At 43.2% G+C, this 16130-nt stretch overlaps 1 protein-coding gene across 1 annotated transcript in view; it reads right to left on the bottom strand.

Annotated features, from left to right (window-relative positions):
* Positions 1-234: 234 nt before the first annotated feature.
* The window catches only part of LOC139375799 (GTP-binding protein Rheb-like), a 20100-nt gene continuing 4204 nt past the window's right edge, over positions 235-16130 (bottom strand). Inside the window, exons 3-9 of the mRNA XM_071117669.1 lie at positions 14647-14714; positions 13304-13386; positions 12114-12170; positions 11675-11722; positions 11478-11559; positions 3230-6506; positions 235-979 (exon numbers count right to left, since the gene is read on the bottom strand). Coding sequence (XP_070973770.1) covers positions 6414-6506; positions 11478-11559; positions 11675-11722; positions 12114-12170; positions 13304-13386; positions 14647-14714 — 431 coding nt within the window. The 3' untranslated portion in view covers positions 235-979; positions 3230-6413. The remainder of the gene's footprint in view (positions 980-3229; positions 6507-11477; positions 11560-11674; positions 11723-12113; positions 12171-13303; positions 13387-14646; positions 14715-16130) is intronic.

Here is a 16130-nt window from a genome sequence, read left to right as displayed (position 1 = left end):
TTCTGCTGTGTGTCAGCATTGGCCAGCTACTCTGAGACTGTCTGCTGTAACAGACCGTCTTTCTGCTGTGTGTCAGCATTGGTTGAATCAACGTGGTTTCCACGTAATTTTTTTTTTGTTGCTTTGAGCTTAAATTTTTTGGGTAGGCAAAATCTATTTTGTAAAATGATTGAATCTGAATCAAAGATTATGAATCATCATTATTGGAATGATACAACGTACACTCCTGAAATACATCGTAACTGTACACTTTAATGACTACAATGGAAAAAAAAACATTTGTACAACATTTTTAACATTAGAAAATGGGATGTAGATTTTTTGGGGGTGCTGGGGGGGGTTGCTGAAGTCTAAAAATAAAGAGCTGTGTATTGGAGACAGGAACATCTGTAATGAATCAGAAGACGTGTCTAAAGAGCCAATCCTAACTTCCACTTCAGTTGAATTTCCACTTAGTCATGCATTGATGTCAATGGGAGACTGAGGCCTAGATTCAATCAGATCAGGCGTTAAAACGGCAACAGACGACACCAGCATAGCTGATGTTTCGGAGATGTCGGAGGTGGAACTGAGTTGGAACTGTGAAATCGGTGAGCAGCTGCTCTTGCGATCATTGTCACAAAGCCAGAAAGAGTTCAGAAGGAGAAAGTGTTGGCTATAATAGAAATAATGATGCTTAAATCAAAAATAGTTAAAAACAGAATAATGAGGATTTCTATCCTCCTATTGGAGGTGTAGATTACATCTCACATTCCAGTGTTCCTATTGGATGTTTAGATTACATCTCACATTCCAGTGTTCCAAATGGAGGTGTAGATTACATCTCACATTCCAGTGTTCCTATTGGATGTTTAGATTACATCTCACATTCCAGTGTTCCTATTGGAGGTGTAGATTACATCACACATTCCAGTGTTCCTAATGGAGGTTTAGATTACATCTCACATTCCAGTGTTCCTGATAGAGGTGTAGATTACATCTCACATTCCAGTGTTCCTATTGGATGTTTAGATTACATCTCACATTCCAGTGTTCCAAATGGAGGTGTAGATTACATCTCACATTCCAGTGTTCCTGATAGAGGTGTAGATTACATCTCACATTCCAGTGTTCCAAATGGAGGTGTAGATTACATCTCACATTCCAGTGTTCCTATTGGATGTTTAGATTACATCTCACATTCCAGTGTTCCTATTGGATGTTTAGATTACATCTCACATTCCAGTGTTCCTAATGGAGGTGTAGATTCCATCTCACATTCCAGTGTTCCTAATGGAGGTGTAGATTACATCTCACATTCCAGTGTTCCTAATGAAGGTGTAGATTACATCTCACATTCCAGTGTTCCTAACAGAGGTGTAGATTACATCACACATTCCAGTGTTCCTAATGGAGGTGTAGATTACATCTCACATTCCAGTGTTCCTAATGAAGGTGTAGATTACATCTCACATTCCAGTGTTCCTAACAGAGGTGTAGATTACATCTCACATTCCAGTGTTCCTAATGGAGGTGTAGATTACATATCACATTCCAGTGTTCCTATTGGATGTTTAGATTACATCTCACATTCCAGTGTTCCTAATGGAGGTGTAGATTACATCTCACATTCCAGTGTTCCTAATGGAGGTGTAGATTACATCTCACATTCCAGTGTTCCTAATGGAGGTGTAGATTACATCTCACATTCCAGTGTTCCTATTGGATGTTTAGATTACATCTCACATTCCAGTGTTCCTATTGGATGTTTAGATTACATCTCACATTCCAGTGTTCCTAATGGAGGTGTAGATTCCATCTCACATTCCAGTGTTCCTAATGGAGGTGTAGATTACATCTCACATTCCAGTGTTCCTAATGGAGGTGTAGATTCCATCTCACATTCCAGTGTTCCTAATGGAGGTGTAGATTACATCTCACATTCCAGTGTTCCTAATGAAGGTGTAGATTACATCTCACATTCCAGTGTTCCTAATGGAGGTGTAGATTCCATCTCACATTCCAGTGTTCCTAATGGAGGTGTAGATTACATCTCACATTCCAGTGTTCCTAATGAAGGTGTAGATTACATCTCACATTCCAGTGTTCCTAACAGAGGTGTAGATTACATCACACATTCCAGTGTTCCTAATGGAGGTGTAGATTACATCTCACATTCCAGTGTTCCTAATGAAGGTGTAGATTACATCTCACATTCCAGTGTTCCTAACAGAGGTGTAGATTACATCTCACATTCCAGTGTTCCTAATGGAGGTGTAGATTACATATCACATTCCAGTGTTCCTATTGGAGGTGTAGATTACATCTCACATTCCAGTGTTCCTATTGGATGTTTAGATTACATCTCACATTCCAGTGTTCCTAATGGAGGTGTAGATTACATCTCACATTCCAGTGTTCCTAATGGAGGTGTAGATTACATCTCACATTCCAGTGTTCCTAATGGAGGTGTAGATTACATCTCACATTCCAGTGTTCCTATTGGATGTTTAGATTACATCTCACATTCCAGTGTTCCTAATGGAGGTGTAGATTACATCTCACATTCCAGTGTTCCTATTGGAGGTGTAGATTACATCTCACATTCCAGTGTTCCTAATGGAGGTGTAGATTACATCTCACATTCCAGTGTTCCTAATGGAGGTGTAGATTACATCTCACATTCCAGTGTTCCAAATGGAGGTGTAGATTACATCTCACATTTCAGTGTTCCTAATGGAGGTGTAGATTACATCTCACATTCCAGTGTTCCTAATGGAGGTGTAGATTACATCTCACATTCCAGTGTTCCTAATGGAGGTGTAGATTACAATGTTCCTATTGGATGTTTAGATTACATCTCACATTCCAGTGTTCCTAATGGAGGTGTAGATTAAATCTCACATTCCAGTGTTCCTATTGGATGTTTAGATTACATCTCACATTCCAGTGTTCCTAATGGAGGTGTAGATTACATCTCACATTCCAGTGTTCCTAATGGAGGTGAAGATTACATCACACATTCCAGTGTTCCTAATGGAGGTGTAGATTACATCTCACATTCCAGTGTTCCTAATGGAGGTGTAGATTACATCTCACATTCCAGTGTTCCTAATGAAGGTGTAGATTACATCTCACATTCCAGTGTTCCTAACGGAGGTGTAGATTCCATCTCACATTCCAGTGTTCCTAACGGAGGTGTAGATTCCATCTCACATTCCAGTGTTCCTATTGGAGGTGTAGATTACACCTCACATTCCAGTGTTCCTATTGGATGTTTAGATTACATCTCACATTCCAGTGTTCCTATTGGATGTTTAGATTACATCTCACATTCCAGTGTTCCTAATGGAGGTGTAGATTCCATCTCACATTCCAGTGTTCCTAATGGAGGTGTAGATTACATCTCACATTCCAGTGTTCCTAATGGAGGTGTAGATTCCATCTCACATTCCAGTGTTCCTAATGGAGGTGTAGATTACATCTCACATTCCAGTGTTCCTAATGAAGGTGTAGATTACATCTCACATTCCAGTGTTCCTAACAGAGGTGTAGATTACATCTCACATTCCAGTGTTCCTAACAGAGGTGTAGATTACATCTCACATTCCAGTGTTCCTAATGGAGGTGTAGATTACATATCACATTCCAGTGTTCCTATTGGAGGTGTAGATTACATCTCACATTCCAGTGTTCCTAATGGAGGTGTAGATTACATCTCACATTCCAGTGTTCCTAATGGAGGTGTAGATTACATCTCACATTCCAGTGTTCCTAATGGAGGTGTAGATTACATCTCACATTCCAGTGTTCCTAATGGAGGTGTAGATTACATCTCACATTCCAGTGTTCCTATTGGATGTTTAGATTACATCTCACATTCCAGTGTTCCTAATGGAGGTGTAGATTACATCTCACATTCCAGTGTTCCTATTGGAGGTGTAGATTACATCTCACATTCCAGTGTTCCTAATGGAGGTGTAGATTACATCTCACATTCCAGTGTTCCTATTGGTCAACAAGGCTGCGTTGGAATTTCTCTTAATGTGACTACATTCAGCCAAAAGCAAGCTAGGTAATGCTACATATCAACCAGTGGAGGCTGGTGGGAGGAGCTATAGGAGGACAGGCTTATTGTTATGGCTGGAGTCGAATGGAATCAATGGAATGGAGTCAAACACGTGGTTTCCATGGTTTCCATATGTTTGATACCGTTCCATTGATTCCACTCCAGCCATTACAATGAGCCTGTCCTCCCACCAGCCTCCACTGGTATCAACAGCCATTGTCAGCCAACCCATTAAGGGTTGGAAGCTATGGTGAGCTTCGATTGGTCACTTACGTCACAATATCGTGGAGGATTTGAATAAAGTTCAGCTTTCCCCAACTTTAGTCCCGCCTCGTTCAGCTCCCTTTCCCATGCTCGGTCCCTCTCCGCTTCTCTTGCTTTCCTTCCATTGAAAGTGAACGGCTTCTGATGTTTCACCGTGCGATTCCACTTCCTAGTATAAACAGGCCATTAACTGAAGATGATGTGGGTGATGAAACTGAAACCATTGATTTCCAATTGGAAGAGAATCAAAGTGGGCGGGGGGGACCGTTGAGTGGTGCGAACATGGGAGAGGGCCGGACCAATGAACTTTATGCAAATACTCTGCAACATCGCTGGACGCTTGACCAATCGAAGGTCACTATAGCTTCCAGACTCTACTGGAGTCTAGCCTGGTGAGGAGTCCTAGTTAAAACGTACAGCTAGGTGTAATGACGAAAGGCGCTTGTGAATTTGACAGCTCTAACGCAGTTTCACCAACAACGTCAAAACAGGTATTCGGACGTCGGCTGAAGCGGATCAGATTGAATCGGGCTCTAAGTGAAAGTTTGACTTAAGGAAGTTGGGATTGAACAATTGAACAATTTCCTGTAAGAATCAGTGGTGTGACAATGACAATAACAATGGAAGAAAGCTGTGTAACCACCATGAGACCAGAATGGAACCTGTGCAGGAGCCCTCCTGTAGGTTTTAATGCCAACCCTCCTGTAGGTTTTAATGCCAACCATCCTGTAGGTTTTAATGCCAACCCTCCTGTAGGTTTTAATGCTAACCATCCTGTAGGTTTTAATGCCAACCCTCCTGTAGGTTTTAATGCCAACCATCCTGTAGGTTTTAATGCCAACCCTCCTGTAGGTTTTAATGCCAACCCTCCTGTAGGTTTTAATGCTAACCATCCTGTAGGTTTTAATGCTAACCCTACTGTAGGTTTTAATGCCAACCCTCCTGTAGGTTTTAATGCCAATCCTCCTGTAGGTTTTAATGCCAACCCTCCTGTAGGTTTTGGCTCTAACCCTCCTGTAGGTTTTAATGCTAACCCTCCTGTAGGTTTTAATGCCAACCCTCCTGTAGGTTTTAATGCCAACCGTCCTTAATGCTAACCCTCCTGTAGGTTTTAATGCTAACCCTCCTGTAGGTTTTAATGCCAACCCTCCTTAATGCTAACCCCCCTGTAGGTTTTAATGCTAACCATCCTGTAGGTTTTAATGCCAACCCTCCTGTAGGTTTTGGCTCTAACCCCAGTTGTAACTAACCTGATTCAGCTCATCAACCAGCTATTATTATTGGAATCAGAACCGCTAGATTATGGTTACGGAGGGTATCGCTCCAGGAACAGGGTTGGAGTTAAAACCTACAGGAGGGTAACTCTCCAGGAACAGGGTTGGAGTTAAAACCTACAGGAGGGTAACTCTCCAGGAACAGGGTTGGAATTAAAACCTACAGGAGGGTAACTCTCCAGGAACAGGGTTAGAGTTAAAACCTAACGGAGGGTATCGCTCCAGGAACAGTGTTGGAGTTAAAACCTAACGGAGGGTATCGCTCCAGGAACAGGGTTGGAATTAAAACCTAACGGAGGGTATCGCTCCAGGAACAGGGTTGGTGTTAAAACCTAACGGAGGGTATCGCTCCAGGAACAGGGTTGGAGTTAAAACCTACCGGAGGGTATCGCTCCAGGAACAGGGTTGGAGTTAAAACCTACAGGAGGGTAGCTCTCCAGGAACAGGGTTGGAGTTAAAACCTACAGAAGGGTATCGCTCCAAGAACAGGGTTGGAGAGACTGTTCTTGGAGCTAGTGGTAATTTCTTGCCAGGGCCTCAGTTTTGCATCAGGGCTGAGGTCAAAACAGTTGAGAGGTGGATTGTGGGAAATGTACAGTATGACAGAAAACAGTCACTCAACCTTTCATAACAAATGGGAAAACAATACAGACATACAGAAACAAAAATATAGGTAAATAAACAGTTGATGACAACTGATGACAGTTGATGACAATTGATGACAGTTGATGACAGTTGAGAAGTAGTAGTTGGAACTGGCAGGAAGCCTTCAAGTAACGGGATATCCCAGTGCAGTGTCCTATTCTGTGTTTGATTGTTTGGCAGCTCTACATGAGGGAGCAGGAAGTCTTCCCTGGTTGGACGCCGCCTTTCAGCTTCTCCGCCTCCAGGATCATGGTCTTGAACACCTCCACTGCCGTCTGAGACGGGGAATAGAATAGAGTCAGAGTAGAATCCACTAGAACCCAGAATAGAATGGAATAGAGTCAGAGTAGAATCCACTAGAACCCAGAATAGAATGGAATAGAGTCAGAGTAGAATCCACTAGAACCCAGAATAGAATGGAATAGAGTCAGAGTAGAATCCACTAGAACCCAGAATAGAATGGAATAGAGTCAGAGTAGAATCCACTAGAACCCAGAATAGAATAGAATAGTCAGAGTAGAATCCACTAGAACCCAGAATAAAATGGAATAGAAGACTAGTTTTGTAATCTTTTAAAACACAACTGCCATCTGAGACAGGAGAAATACAATAAAGTTAGAGTAGCCCAGCAGAATATATTAGACCAGATGACTTTGTTATCTATCGAAACACCACGGTCTGAGACAGGAAGCATATACTAGAATAAAACTGTACAGCTATTTTAATACTTTAATATATATTATAAACTGAGTGGTTTGAGCCCTGAATTCTGATGAACTGAAACCCATGGTGTATCAGACCGTATAACCACGGGTAATGACAAAACGTTTAGTTTTACTGCTCTAATTACGTTGGTAACCAGTTTATAATAGCAATAAGGCACCTCTGGGGTTTGAGATATATGGCCAATATACCACGGCTAACGACTGTATCCAGGCACTCCGCGTCGCATCATGCATAAGAACAGCCCTTAGCCGTGGTATATTAGCCATATATACCTAAATGGACTGATGATTTTGGGGACTGTCACGACTCTCTTGATCAGGTCAGGTTACAAGAGACCCCAACCCTACAGATTATCCCTCAACCACAAGAGGAGAGAGCTGTGGGTCTGAAGACGTGGGGGGGTTTTATGGCCCCTCACGCCCCTGGTAAATCTCAGGCCACAGACAATTTCCTTTGTCCTGTTACTATGGAGACCCAGCCTCAGAACATTAAACATGAAATAAAGGGACTTTGGAACAATGGTTTCCGTCAGCCACAATGGTGTCATGACGATAGGTGGAATATGAAAATGTATGTCATTTTTGTTTTGTTATTAAAACGGTTAATATATTATTTACGAAAACATTGTAACATCAAGGGTTTTCCTAGTATATTTTTGATGTTTACACATTGTACGTTGTGTGGAAAATATCCAAATCAAAGAGAATGTTTTGGGGAAGATGACATTTTTATTTATTTTATTTCACCTTTATTTAACCAGGTAGCCTAGTTCACCTTTATTTAACCAGGTAGGCCAGTTCACCTTTATTTAACCAGGTAGGCCAGTTCACCTTTATTTAACCAGGTAGGCCAGTTCACCTTTATTTAACCAACTAGGGTAAGTTTGGCGGCGTGACTGAAGGAGGCTTTGTTGCGGAATAGAAAGCCGACTCTAGATTTGATTTTAGATTGGAGATGTTTGATATGAGTCTGGAAGGAAAGTTTACAGTCTAGCCAGACACCTAGGTACTTATAGATGTCCACATATTCTAGGTCGGAACCATCCAGGGTGGTGATGCTAGTCGGGCGTGAGGGTGCAGGCAGCAAACGGTTGAAAAGCATGCATTTGGTTTAAGTTTAAATGTTAAGTTAGTTATCTAAAATGGGATTTGAGAAAAACCTAACCCTTGCCTCATTAATTTGGTACGTCCAGATAATTTCCCTAAAGGCGTTTACGCCCACTTCTGACCCAAGGGTATAAAACCTGTGAGTATAGAATTTACAACCAAGACTACGTGACCCCAGCTGCAGCAGGGTCTGAAAAGTCAAACAACCCAGAACGCAACGCAAGTTTGAGGACAAAGAAATCCTTTTCTATCCAAGCTACGGATGAGTAGCTGTGTCTAAGCGGGTGAAATCAAGTCGAACCAACTAGCCTCCATCTCCCATCGAATCGTGGTATCTAAAGGGGTTTCATTCCTATGCTGTGAGCTCTGAGCTACAGAGTTGTCTGTCCTCAGAAGACCCCTTCCAGAGAAAGGGGTGAGGTAACAGACTCCTAAGCCACAAAAGATACGGACACCGTGAGGACGAACAAGGAGGTGCAGGAGAAGTGCGTCATCGAACAGCGGAACGGTCCACGCAGAGAATCCCCGGAGATCAACTCCCACGTAATTACATCATTATATATTCTGACCCACGAGGGCGGCGGTTTGAGGCAAGGCTAGGGTTAGAATAGCACAGCTGACAAATTCACCCAAATAATTTTAGCTTTTTAGTAAATAAATATTCAATTAAGATTGGTGTGGTACTAATTCATTAGTGGGACCCGGGTCCCGCGACTCAAGGGCTATATACGACATTCAGATTATGAGACTAATAGAGGCAACTTGTGTTTGGGAATAATCAGAATTGGTTGGTAACATGTTTTATATTCATCATATGTTTGTAAGTTACTTCTCATCAGAATGTTATTTTTGTATAATACTGTGGCGGGGTTGCAGTATCTGTTCTCTGTCAGGACTAAGTTGTTTGGGCCGGAGAGAGGGGAGAGGTCAAGCATGTATCTCTTGGCTCCACAATGTCTGTGTGCCACTCAGTGTGTCTCTGTGATCTTGTCAAGATAGGATGGATTTGATATATGCCTGTTGATATGGAGGATTGGTTTATGGTTCTGAGTTTGAGAAAATGACATAGTTTAGGAGACAAAGCTGAACGATTTATTATGTCTATGCTGTCTGACTATGTGTGTTTTTTGCTATTAAAGGATCTTAGTTGCAAAGTGTAAGGGACTCTCAGAGAATTCATTGATAGACACTGAATCGATCTGAGAGTCACAGGGTTGTGATAGAGCTCATATAATTAAAGATGGACTTTGTGATAACTAACTCTGACTTGTGTGTGTGGTTTGCTCTCATGATTTGGTAAATAGAGGAAATTTCCACGACACTTGTTAATTAGCGGCTGTTGTAAAATTGATATTCTGATATTCTTTGATTTAACCATGGTGCCCCAGGTTAATGAGTTAATCACGTAATTAAAACTTATAATCATTCGATGAGCAGCAGTCGCCACATTAACCAATAGGATGCAACGTTAACCAATACAACGTCACGACAGGACGCAACGTTAACCAATACAACGTCACGACAGGACGCAACGTTAACCAATACAACGTCACGACAGGACGCAACATTAACCAATACAACGTCACGACAGGACGCAACGTTAACCAATACAACGTCACGACAGGACGCAGCGTTAAACAATACAACGTCACGACAGGACGCAGCGTTAACCAATACAACGTCACGACAGGACGCAACGTTAACCAATACAACGTCACGACAGGACGCAACGTTAACCAATACAACATCACGACAGGACGCAACGTTAACCAATACAACGTCACGACAGGACGCAACGTTAACCAATACAACGTCACGACAGGACGGAACGTTAACCAATACAACGTCACGACAGGACGCAGCGTTAAACAATACAACGTCACGACAGGACGCAGCGTTAACCAATACAACGTCACGACAGGACGCAACGTTAACCAATACAACGTCACGACAGGACGCAACGTTAACCAATACAACGTCACGACAGGACGCAACGTTAACCAATACAACGTCACGACAGGACGCAACATTAACCAATACAACGTCACGACAGGACGCAGCGTTAACCAATACAACGTCACGACAGGACGCAGCATTAACCAATACAACGTCACGACAGGACGCAACATTAACCAATACAACGTCACGACAGGACGCAACGTTAACCAATACAATGTCACGACAGGACGCAACGTTAACCAATACAACGTCATGACAGGACGCAACGTTAACCAATACAACGTCACGACAGGACGCAACGTTAACCAATACAACGTCACGACAGGACGCAACATTAACCAATACAACGTCACGACAGGACGCAGCGTTAACCAATACAACGTCACGACAGGACGCAACGTTAACCAATACAACGTCACGACAGGACACAACGATTACAGAAAAGAGGACAAAATGGATGATTTTCCTGAAAGAACTGCGGTAGCATGTGGTAACATGTGGTAGCAGGGGGAAGACGTGCTGTCGAGTGTGAGAGGACTGTGTTAAGTTCTTGGTGATGTGGACACCGAGGAATTCAAAGCTCTCGAACCGCTCCACCTACAACCCTGTCTATGTGAATGGGGGCGTGGCTCAGCTCCACCTACAACCCTGTCTATGTGAATGGGGGTGTGGCTCAGCTCCACCTACAACCCTGTCTATGTGAATGGGGGCGTGGCTCAGCTCCACCTACAACCTTGTCTATGTGGATGGGGGCGTGGCTCAGCTCCACCTACAACCCTGTCTATGTGAATGGGGGCGTGCTCGGCCCTCCGTTTCCTGTAGTCCACAATCAGCTCCTTTGACTTGCGTGAGTGTGTGTGTGTGTGCGTGTGCGTGTGTGTGAGTGTGAGAGAGAGACAGAGAGAGAGGGAGAGAGAGTGATGCACTTGTGAGGTAGTTGAAGAGAACCTTTATAGTTCTGAGTAGCTGATTGGCTGATGGTGGGACATGCATGCCATGTTTGAAAAGGATCGTAAGTGCACTGGAACAGCCATCAACCACAAATGTGGTATGTGCTTACACTTCACGTCTTACTCTGGGTTTGATCTGATTTACTACAATTTGGTCAAATGCGACGCGAACTGATCTGGGGCCTGTAGATCAGGTAGTGTCTAAGAGCTGACGGGGGGGGGCCTGTAGATCAGGTAGTGTCTAAGAGCTGATCTGGGGCCAGTAGATCAGGTAGTGTCTAAGAGCTGATCTGGGGCCTGTAGATCAGGTAGTGTCTAAGAGCGTATCTGGGGCCAGTAGATCAGGTAGTGTCTAAGAGCTGATCTGGGGCCAGTAGATCAGGTAGTGTCTAAGAGCGTATCTTGGGCCAGTAGATGAGGTAGTGTCTAAGAGCTGATCTGGGGCCAGTAGATCAGGTAGTGTCTAAGAGCTGATCTGGGGCCAGTAGATCGGGTAGTGTCTCACCTGGTTCTCCTTAGCTGAGGACTCCATGAAGGCAGCATTCCAGGAGTCTGCTAGGGCCTTCCCTTCCTCACAGCTGATCACCCTGGGACACACAAAACATAGCACACCAATCTGACACCACAGTGTGTGTGTGTGTGTGTGTGTGCGTGCGTGCGTGCGTGTGTGTGTGTGTGTGTGTGTGTGTGTGTGCGTCATACCGTTCCATGTGCAGGTCATTCTTATTCCCCACCAATATAATAGGTACTCTGTAGAGAAACATATGTTGTATTACATGTATCCCATATTCCAAAAATGACAGACACAGTCAGGTTATAGTAGAGGGTTAATATACTGTCAGGTTATAGTAGCCTAGCGGTTAGAGTGTAGAGGCGGTAGGTAGCCTAGTGGTTAGAGTGTAGAGGCGGTAGGTAGCCTAGTGGTTAGAGCGTTGGGTCAGTAACCGAAAGGTTGCTAGATCGAATCTCCGAGTTGACAAGGTAAAAATCTGTAGTTCTGCCCCTGAACAAGGCAGTTAACCCACTGTTAATGGGCCGTCATTGCAAATAAGAATTTGTTCTTAACTGACTTACCTAGTTAAATAATTGTAAAAAAAGATATATATATATACACACACGTCAGGTTACAGTAGATACTCACTGAGCTTTCCCCACCATATCCAGAAGTTTTTCATGGATAACCTGAACTACTTCAAAACTGGAAGAGAAGAAAAACAATATGTCATAGATACTGTTATAGATACTGGAAGAGAAGAGAGAAAAACAGCAGATGACATACTGACATACATACTGTACTACATACTGAAAAACATACTGTACAACATAATGTCATACATACTTACATACATACAGTACTACATACTGTACTACATACTGAAATACATACTGTCATACATACTGTACTACAGACTGTCATACATACTGTACTACACACTGCTAGACATACTGCCAGACATACTGCCATACACACTGCCAGACATACTGCCATACACACTGCCAGACATACTGCCATACACACTGCCAAACACACTGCCAGACATACTGCTATACACACTGCCAAACACACTGCCAGACATACTGTACGACAGACTGCCAAACACACTGCCAGACATACTGTCAGACATACTGTACGACAGACTGCCAAACACACTGCCAGACATACTGTCAGACATACTGTACGACAGACTGCCAGACATACTATTATACATCCTGCTTATCCAGCCCTACTCTAATACTCCTGAATCAGCCCTACTCTAATACACCTGATTCAGCCCTACTCTAATACACCTGATTCAGCCCTACTCTAATACACCTGATTCAGCCCTACTCTAATACTCCTGAATCAGCCCTACTCTAATACACCTGATTCAGCCCTACTCTAATACACCTGATTCAGCCCTACTCTAATACTCCTGAATCAGCCATACTCTAATACACCTGATTCAGCCCTACTCTAATACACCTGATTCAGCCCTACTCTAATACTCCTGAATCAGCCCTACTCTAATACACCTGAATCAGCCCTACTCTAATACACCTGAATCAGCCCTACTCTAATACACCTGAATCAGACCTACTCTAATACACCTGATTCAGCCCTACTCTAATACACCTGAATCAGACCTACTCTAATACACCTGATTCAGCCCTACTCTAATACACCTGAATCAGACCTACTCTAATACACCTGATTCAGCTGCTCATCCAGACCTTGTTTAGATGAATCAGCTTGGAGTAAAATCCTGCACACCCAATGGTTGAGCACCCTTGTAGAAGACCACACTGCACAATCTACATCTTAAAAAAATGTTAAGTAAATATCTGACTAACCTTTTATTAGATGTGACAGAGTAGACCAGGATGTATCCATTGATATCTATGGAATAGGTCTGAGGAAAGATAGAGTACTCATCCTGGAACAGACAGAGAGAGAGAGAGAGAGAGAGAGAGAGAGAGACAGACAGACAGACAGACAGACAGACAGACAGACAGACAGACAGACAGACAGAGAGAGAGAGAGAGACAGAGAGAGAGAGAGAGAGAGAGAGAGACAGAGAGACACAGAGAGAGAGAGAGAGAGAGAGAGAGAGAGAGAGAGAGAGATAAAGAGAGCGAGAGAGACAGACAGAGAGAGAGCGAGAGAGACAGACAGAGAGAGAGAGAGAGAGAGAGAGAGAGAGAGAGAGAGAGAGAGAGAGAGAGAGAGAGAGAGAGAGACAGACAGACACAGAGAAACAGACACAGAGAGACAGAGAAACAGAGACAGAGAGAGAGAGAGAGAGAGAGAGAGAGAGATAGATAGAGAAAGATAGAAAGAGAGAGAGACAGAGAGAGACAGACACAGAGAGACAGACACAGAGAGACAGAGAAACAGAGACAGAGAGAGAGAGAACGAGAGAGAGAAGGGGAGAGAATAGAGTGAAAGAAAGGGAGAGAAAGAGATGGGGGAAGAGCGTGAGAGGCGTGAGAGAGAGAGGCGGGAGAGACGTGGTAGAGGGAGAGAGAGAGAGAGAGAGAGAGAGAGAGAGAGAGAGAGGCGGGAGAGAGGTAGTAGAGGGAGGGAGAGAGAGAGAGAGAGATGGGGGAAGAGAGAGAGAGGCGTGAGTGAGAGAGGCGGGAGAGAGGTGGTAGAGGGAGAGCGAGAGGTGTGAGAGAGGTGGTAGAGGGAGAGAGAGAGAGAGAGAAAGAGAGGCGGGAGAGAGGTGGTAGAGGGAGAGAGAGAGAGAGAGATGGGGGAAGAGAGAGAGAGGCGTGAGTGAGAGAGGCGGGAGAGAGGTGGTAGAGGGAGAGCGAGAGGTGGGAGAGAGGTGGTAGAGGGAGAGAGAGAGAGAAGTGGTAGAGGGAGAGAGAGAGGCGGGAGAGAGGTGGTAGAGGGAGAGAGAGAGACTTGGTGAAATAAGTGCTTAGGCTGCATGCTGTAACATAGTGGCTCAGTTACCATAAATGTCCAAACTAGTATACTGCTTAGCCTCCAAGCCTTAGAGTAAAGAAATGTACTGAGCAGAAGTATGAGCCATTCTACTGTGGATATGGAACGTAGCCTGTGTTCTAAAATTCTAATATCATAATGAGTAGAGACAGGAGTTTTTTCTGACAGGAAATACTCAGGTCCCTAACCATGAGTTAAATGACATGTTATATTCAAGGTGTGTAAGATGTTTCATGACCACTACCTGTCCCGCTGTGTCTACCAACTGCAGGTGGTATTCTTGTCCGTTTATCGTGATCATCTTGGTGAACGCTGCAGCAAAAGAGAGAAGACACGAGGTAAACGGCACCGACATCTAACAGAGGATTAGCATTAGCATAAAGATTGTCTACATATATAACCAACAGAGGATTAGCATTAGCATAATTATTGTATACATATATAACCAACAGAGGATTAGCATTAGCATAAATATTGTGTATATAGATTATAACTAACAGAGAATTAGCATTAGCATAATGATTATTTGTACATATAACCAACAGAGGATTAGCATTAGCTTAAAGATTGTCTATATAAATTATAACTAACAGAGGATTATCATTAGCATAAAGATTGTCTATATAGATAACTAACAGAGGATTATCATTAGCATAAAGATTGTCTATATAGATAACTAACAGAGGATTTGCGTTAGCATAAAGATTGTTTATATAAATTATAACTCTTGATCCTGTCAAGAAATGTGTCACTGTATCAGACGCTCTGCGCTATCCTACCCAGAGACACTACTGCTACTACTGCTACTACTACTGCTACTACTACTACTACTACTACTACTACTGCTACAGAATACTCATCTATTCAGATTTACCCACTGATACACATATGTTTCTATGGCTGCGTAAAGACATACAGGGCATTTGGAAAGTATTCAGACCCCTTTTCCACATTTTGTTACGTTACAGCCTTATTCTAAAATGGATGAAATTCAGGATTTTCCGTATCAATCTACACACAATGCCCCATAATGACATCACAATGCCCCATAATGACATCACAATGCCCCATAATGACATCACAATGCCCCATAATGACAAAGAAAAAACAGGTTTAAAGAAATGTTTGCAAATATTTTTTTATGAATATATATTTACGTAAGTATTCAGACCCGTTGCTATGAGACTCGAAATTGAGCTCAGGTGCATCCCGTTTCCACTGATCGTCCTTGAGATGTTTCTACAGGTCCACAATTGATTGGACATGATTTGGAAAGGCACACACGTGTCTATATAAAGGTCCCACAGTTGACACTGCATGCCAGAGCAAAAACCAAGCCATGAGGTCAAAGGAATTATCCATAAAGATCTGAGACAGGATTGTGTCAAGGCACAGATCTGGGTAAGGGTATCAAACATTTCTGCAGCATTGAAGTTCCCCAAGAACACAGTGACCTCCATCATTCTTAAATGGAACAAGTTTGGAACCACCAAGACTCTTCCTAGACTACCAAGACTACCAAGACTCACCCGGCCAAACTGAGCAATCGGTGAAGAAGGGCCTTGGACAGGGAGGTGACCAAGAACCCGATGGTCACCATGACAGAGCTCCAGAGTTCCTCTTTGAAGATGGGAGAACCTTCCAGAAGGACAAACATCTCTGCAGCACTCCAACAATCAGGCCTTTATGGTAGAGTGGCCAGATGGAAGCCACTCCTCAGTAAAAGTC

Source organism: Oncorhynchus clarkii, chromosome 20 (genome assembly GCF_045791955.1).
Source record: "Oncorhynchus clarkii lewisi isolate Uvic-CL-2024 chromosome 20, UVic_Ocla_1.0, whole genome shotgun sequence".
Lineage (NCBI taxonomy): Eukaryota > Metazoa > Chordata > Actinopteri > Salmoniformes > Salmonidae > Oncorhynchus > Oncorhynchus clarkii.
The sequence above is the reverse complement of the archived record's forward strand: the minus strand, read 5'-3'. Positions and strand labels throughout refer to the sequence as shown.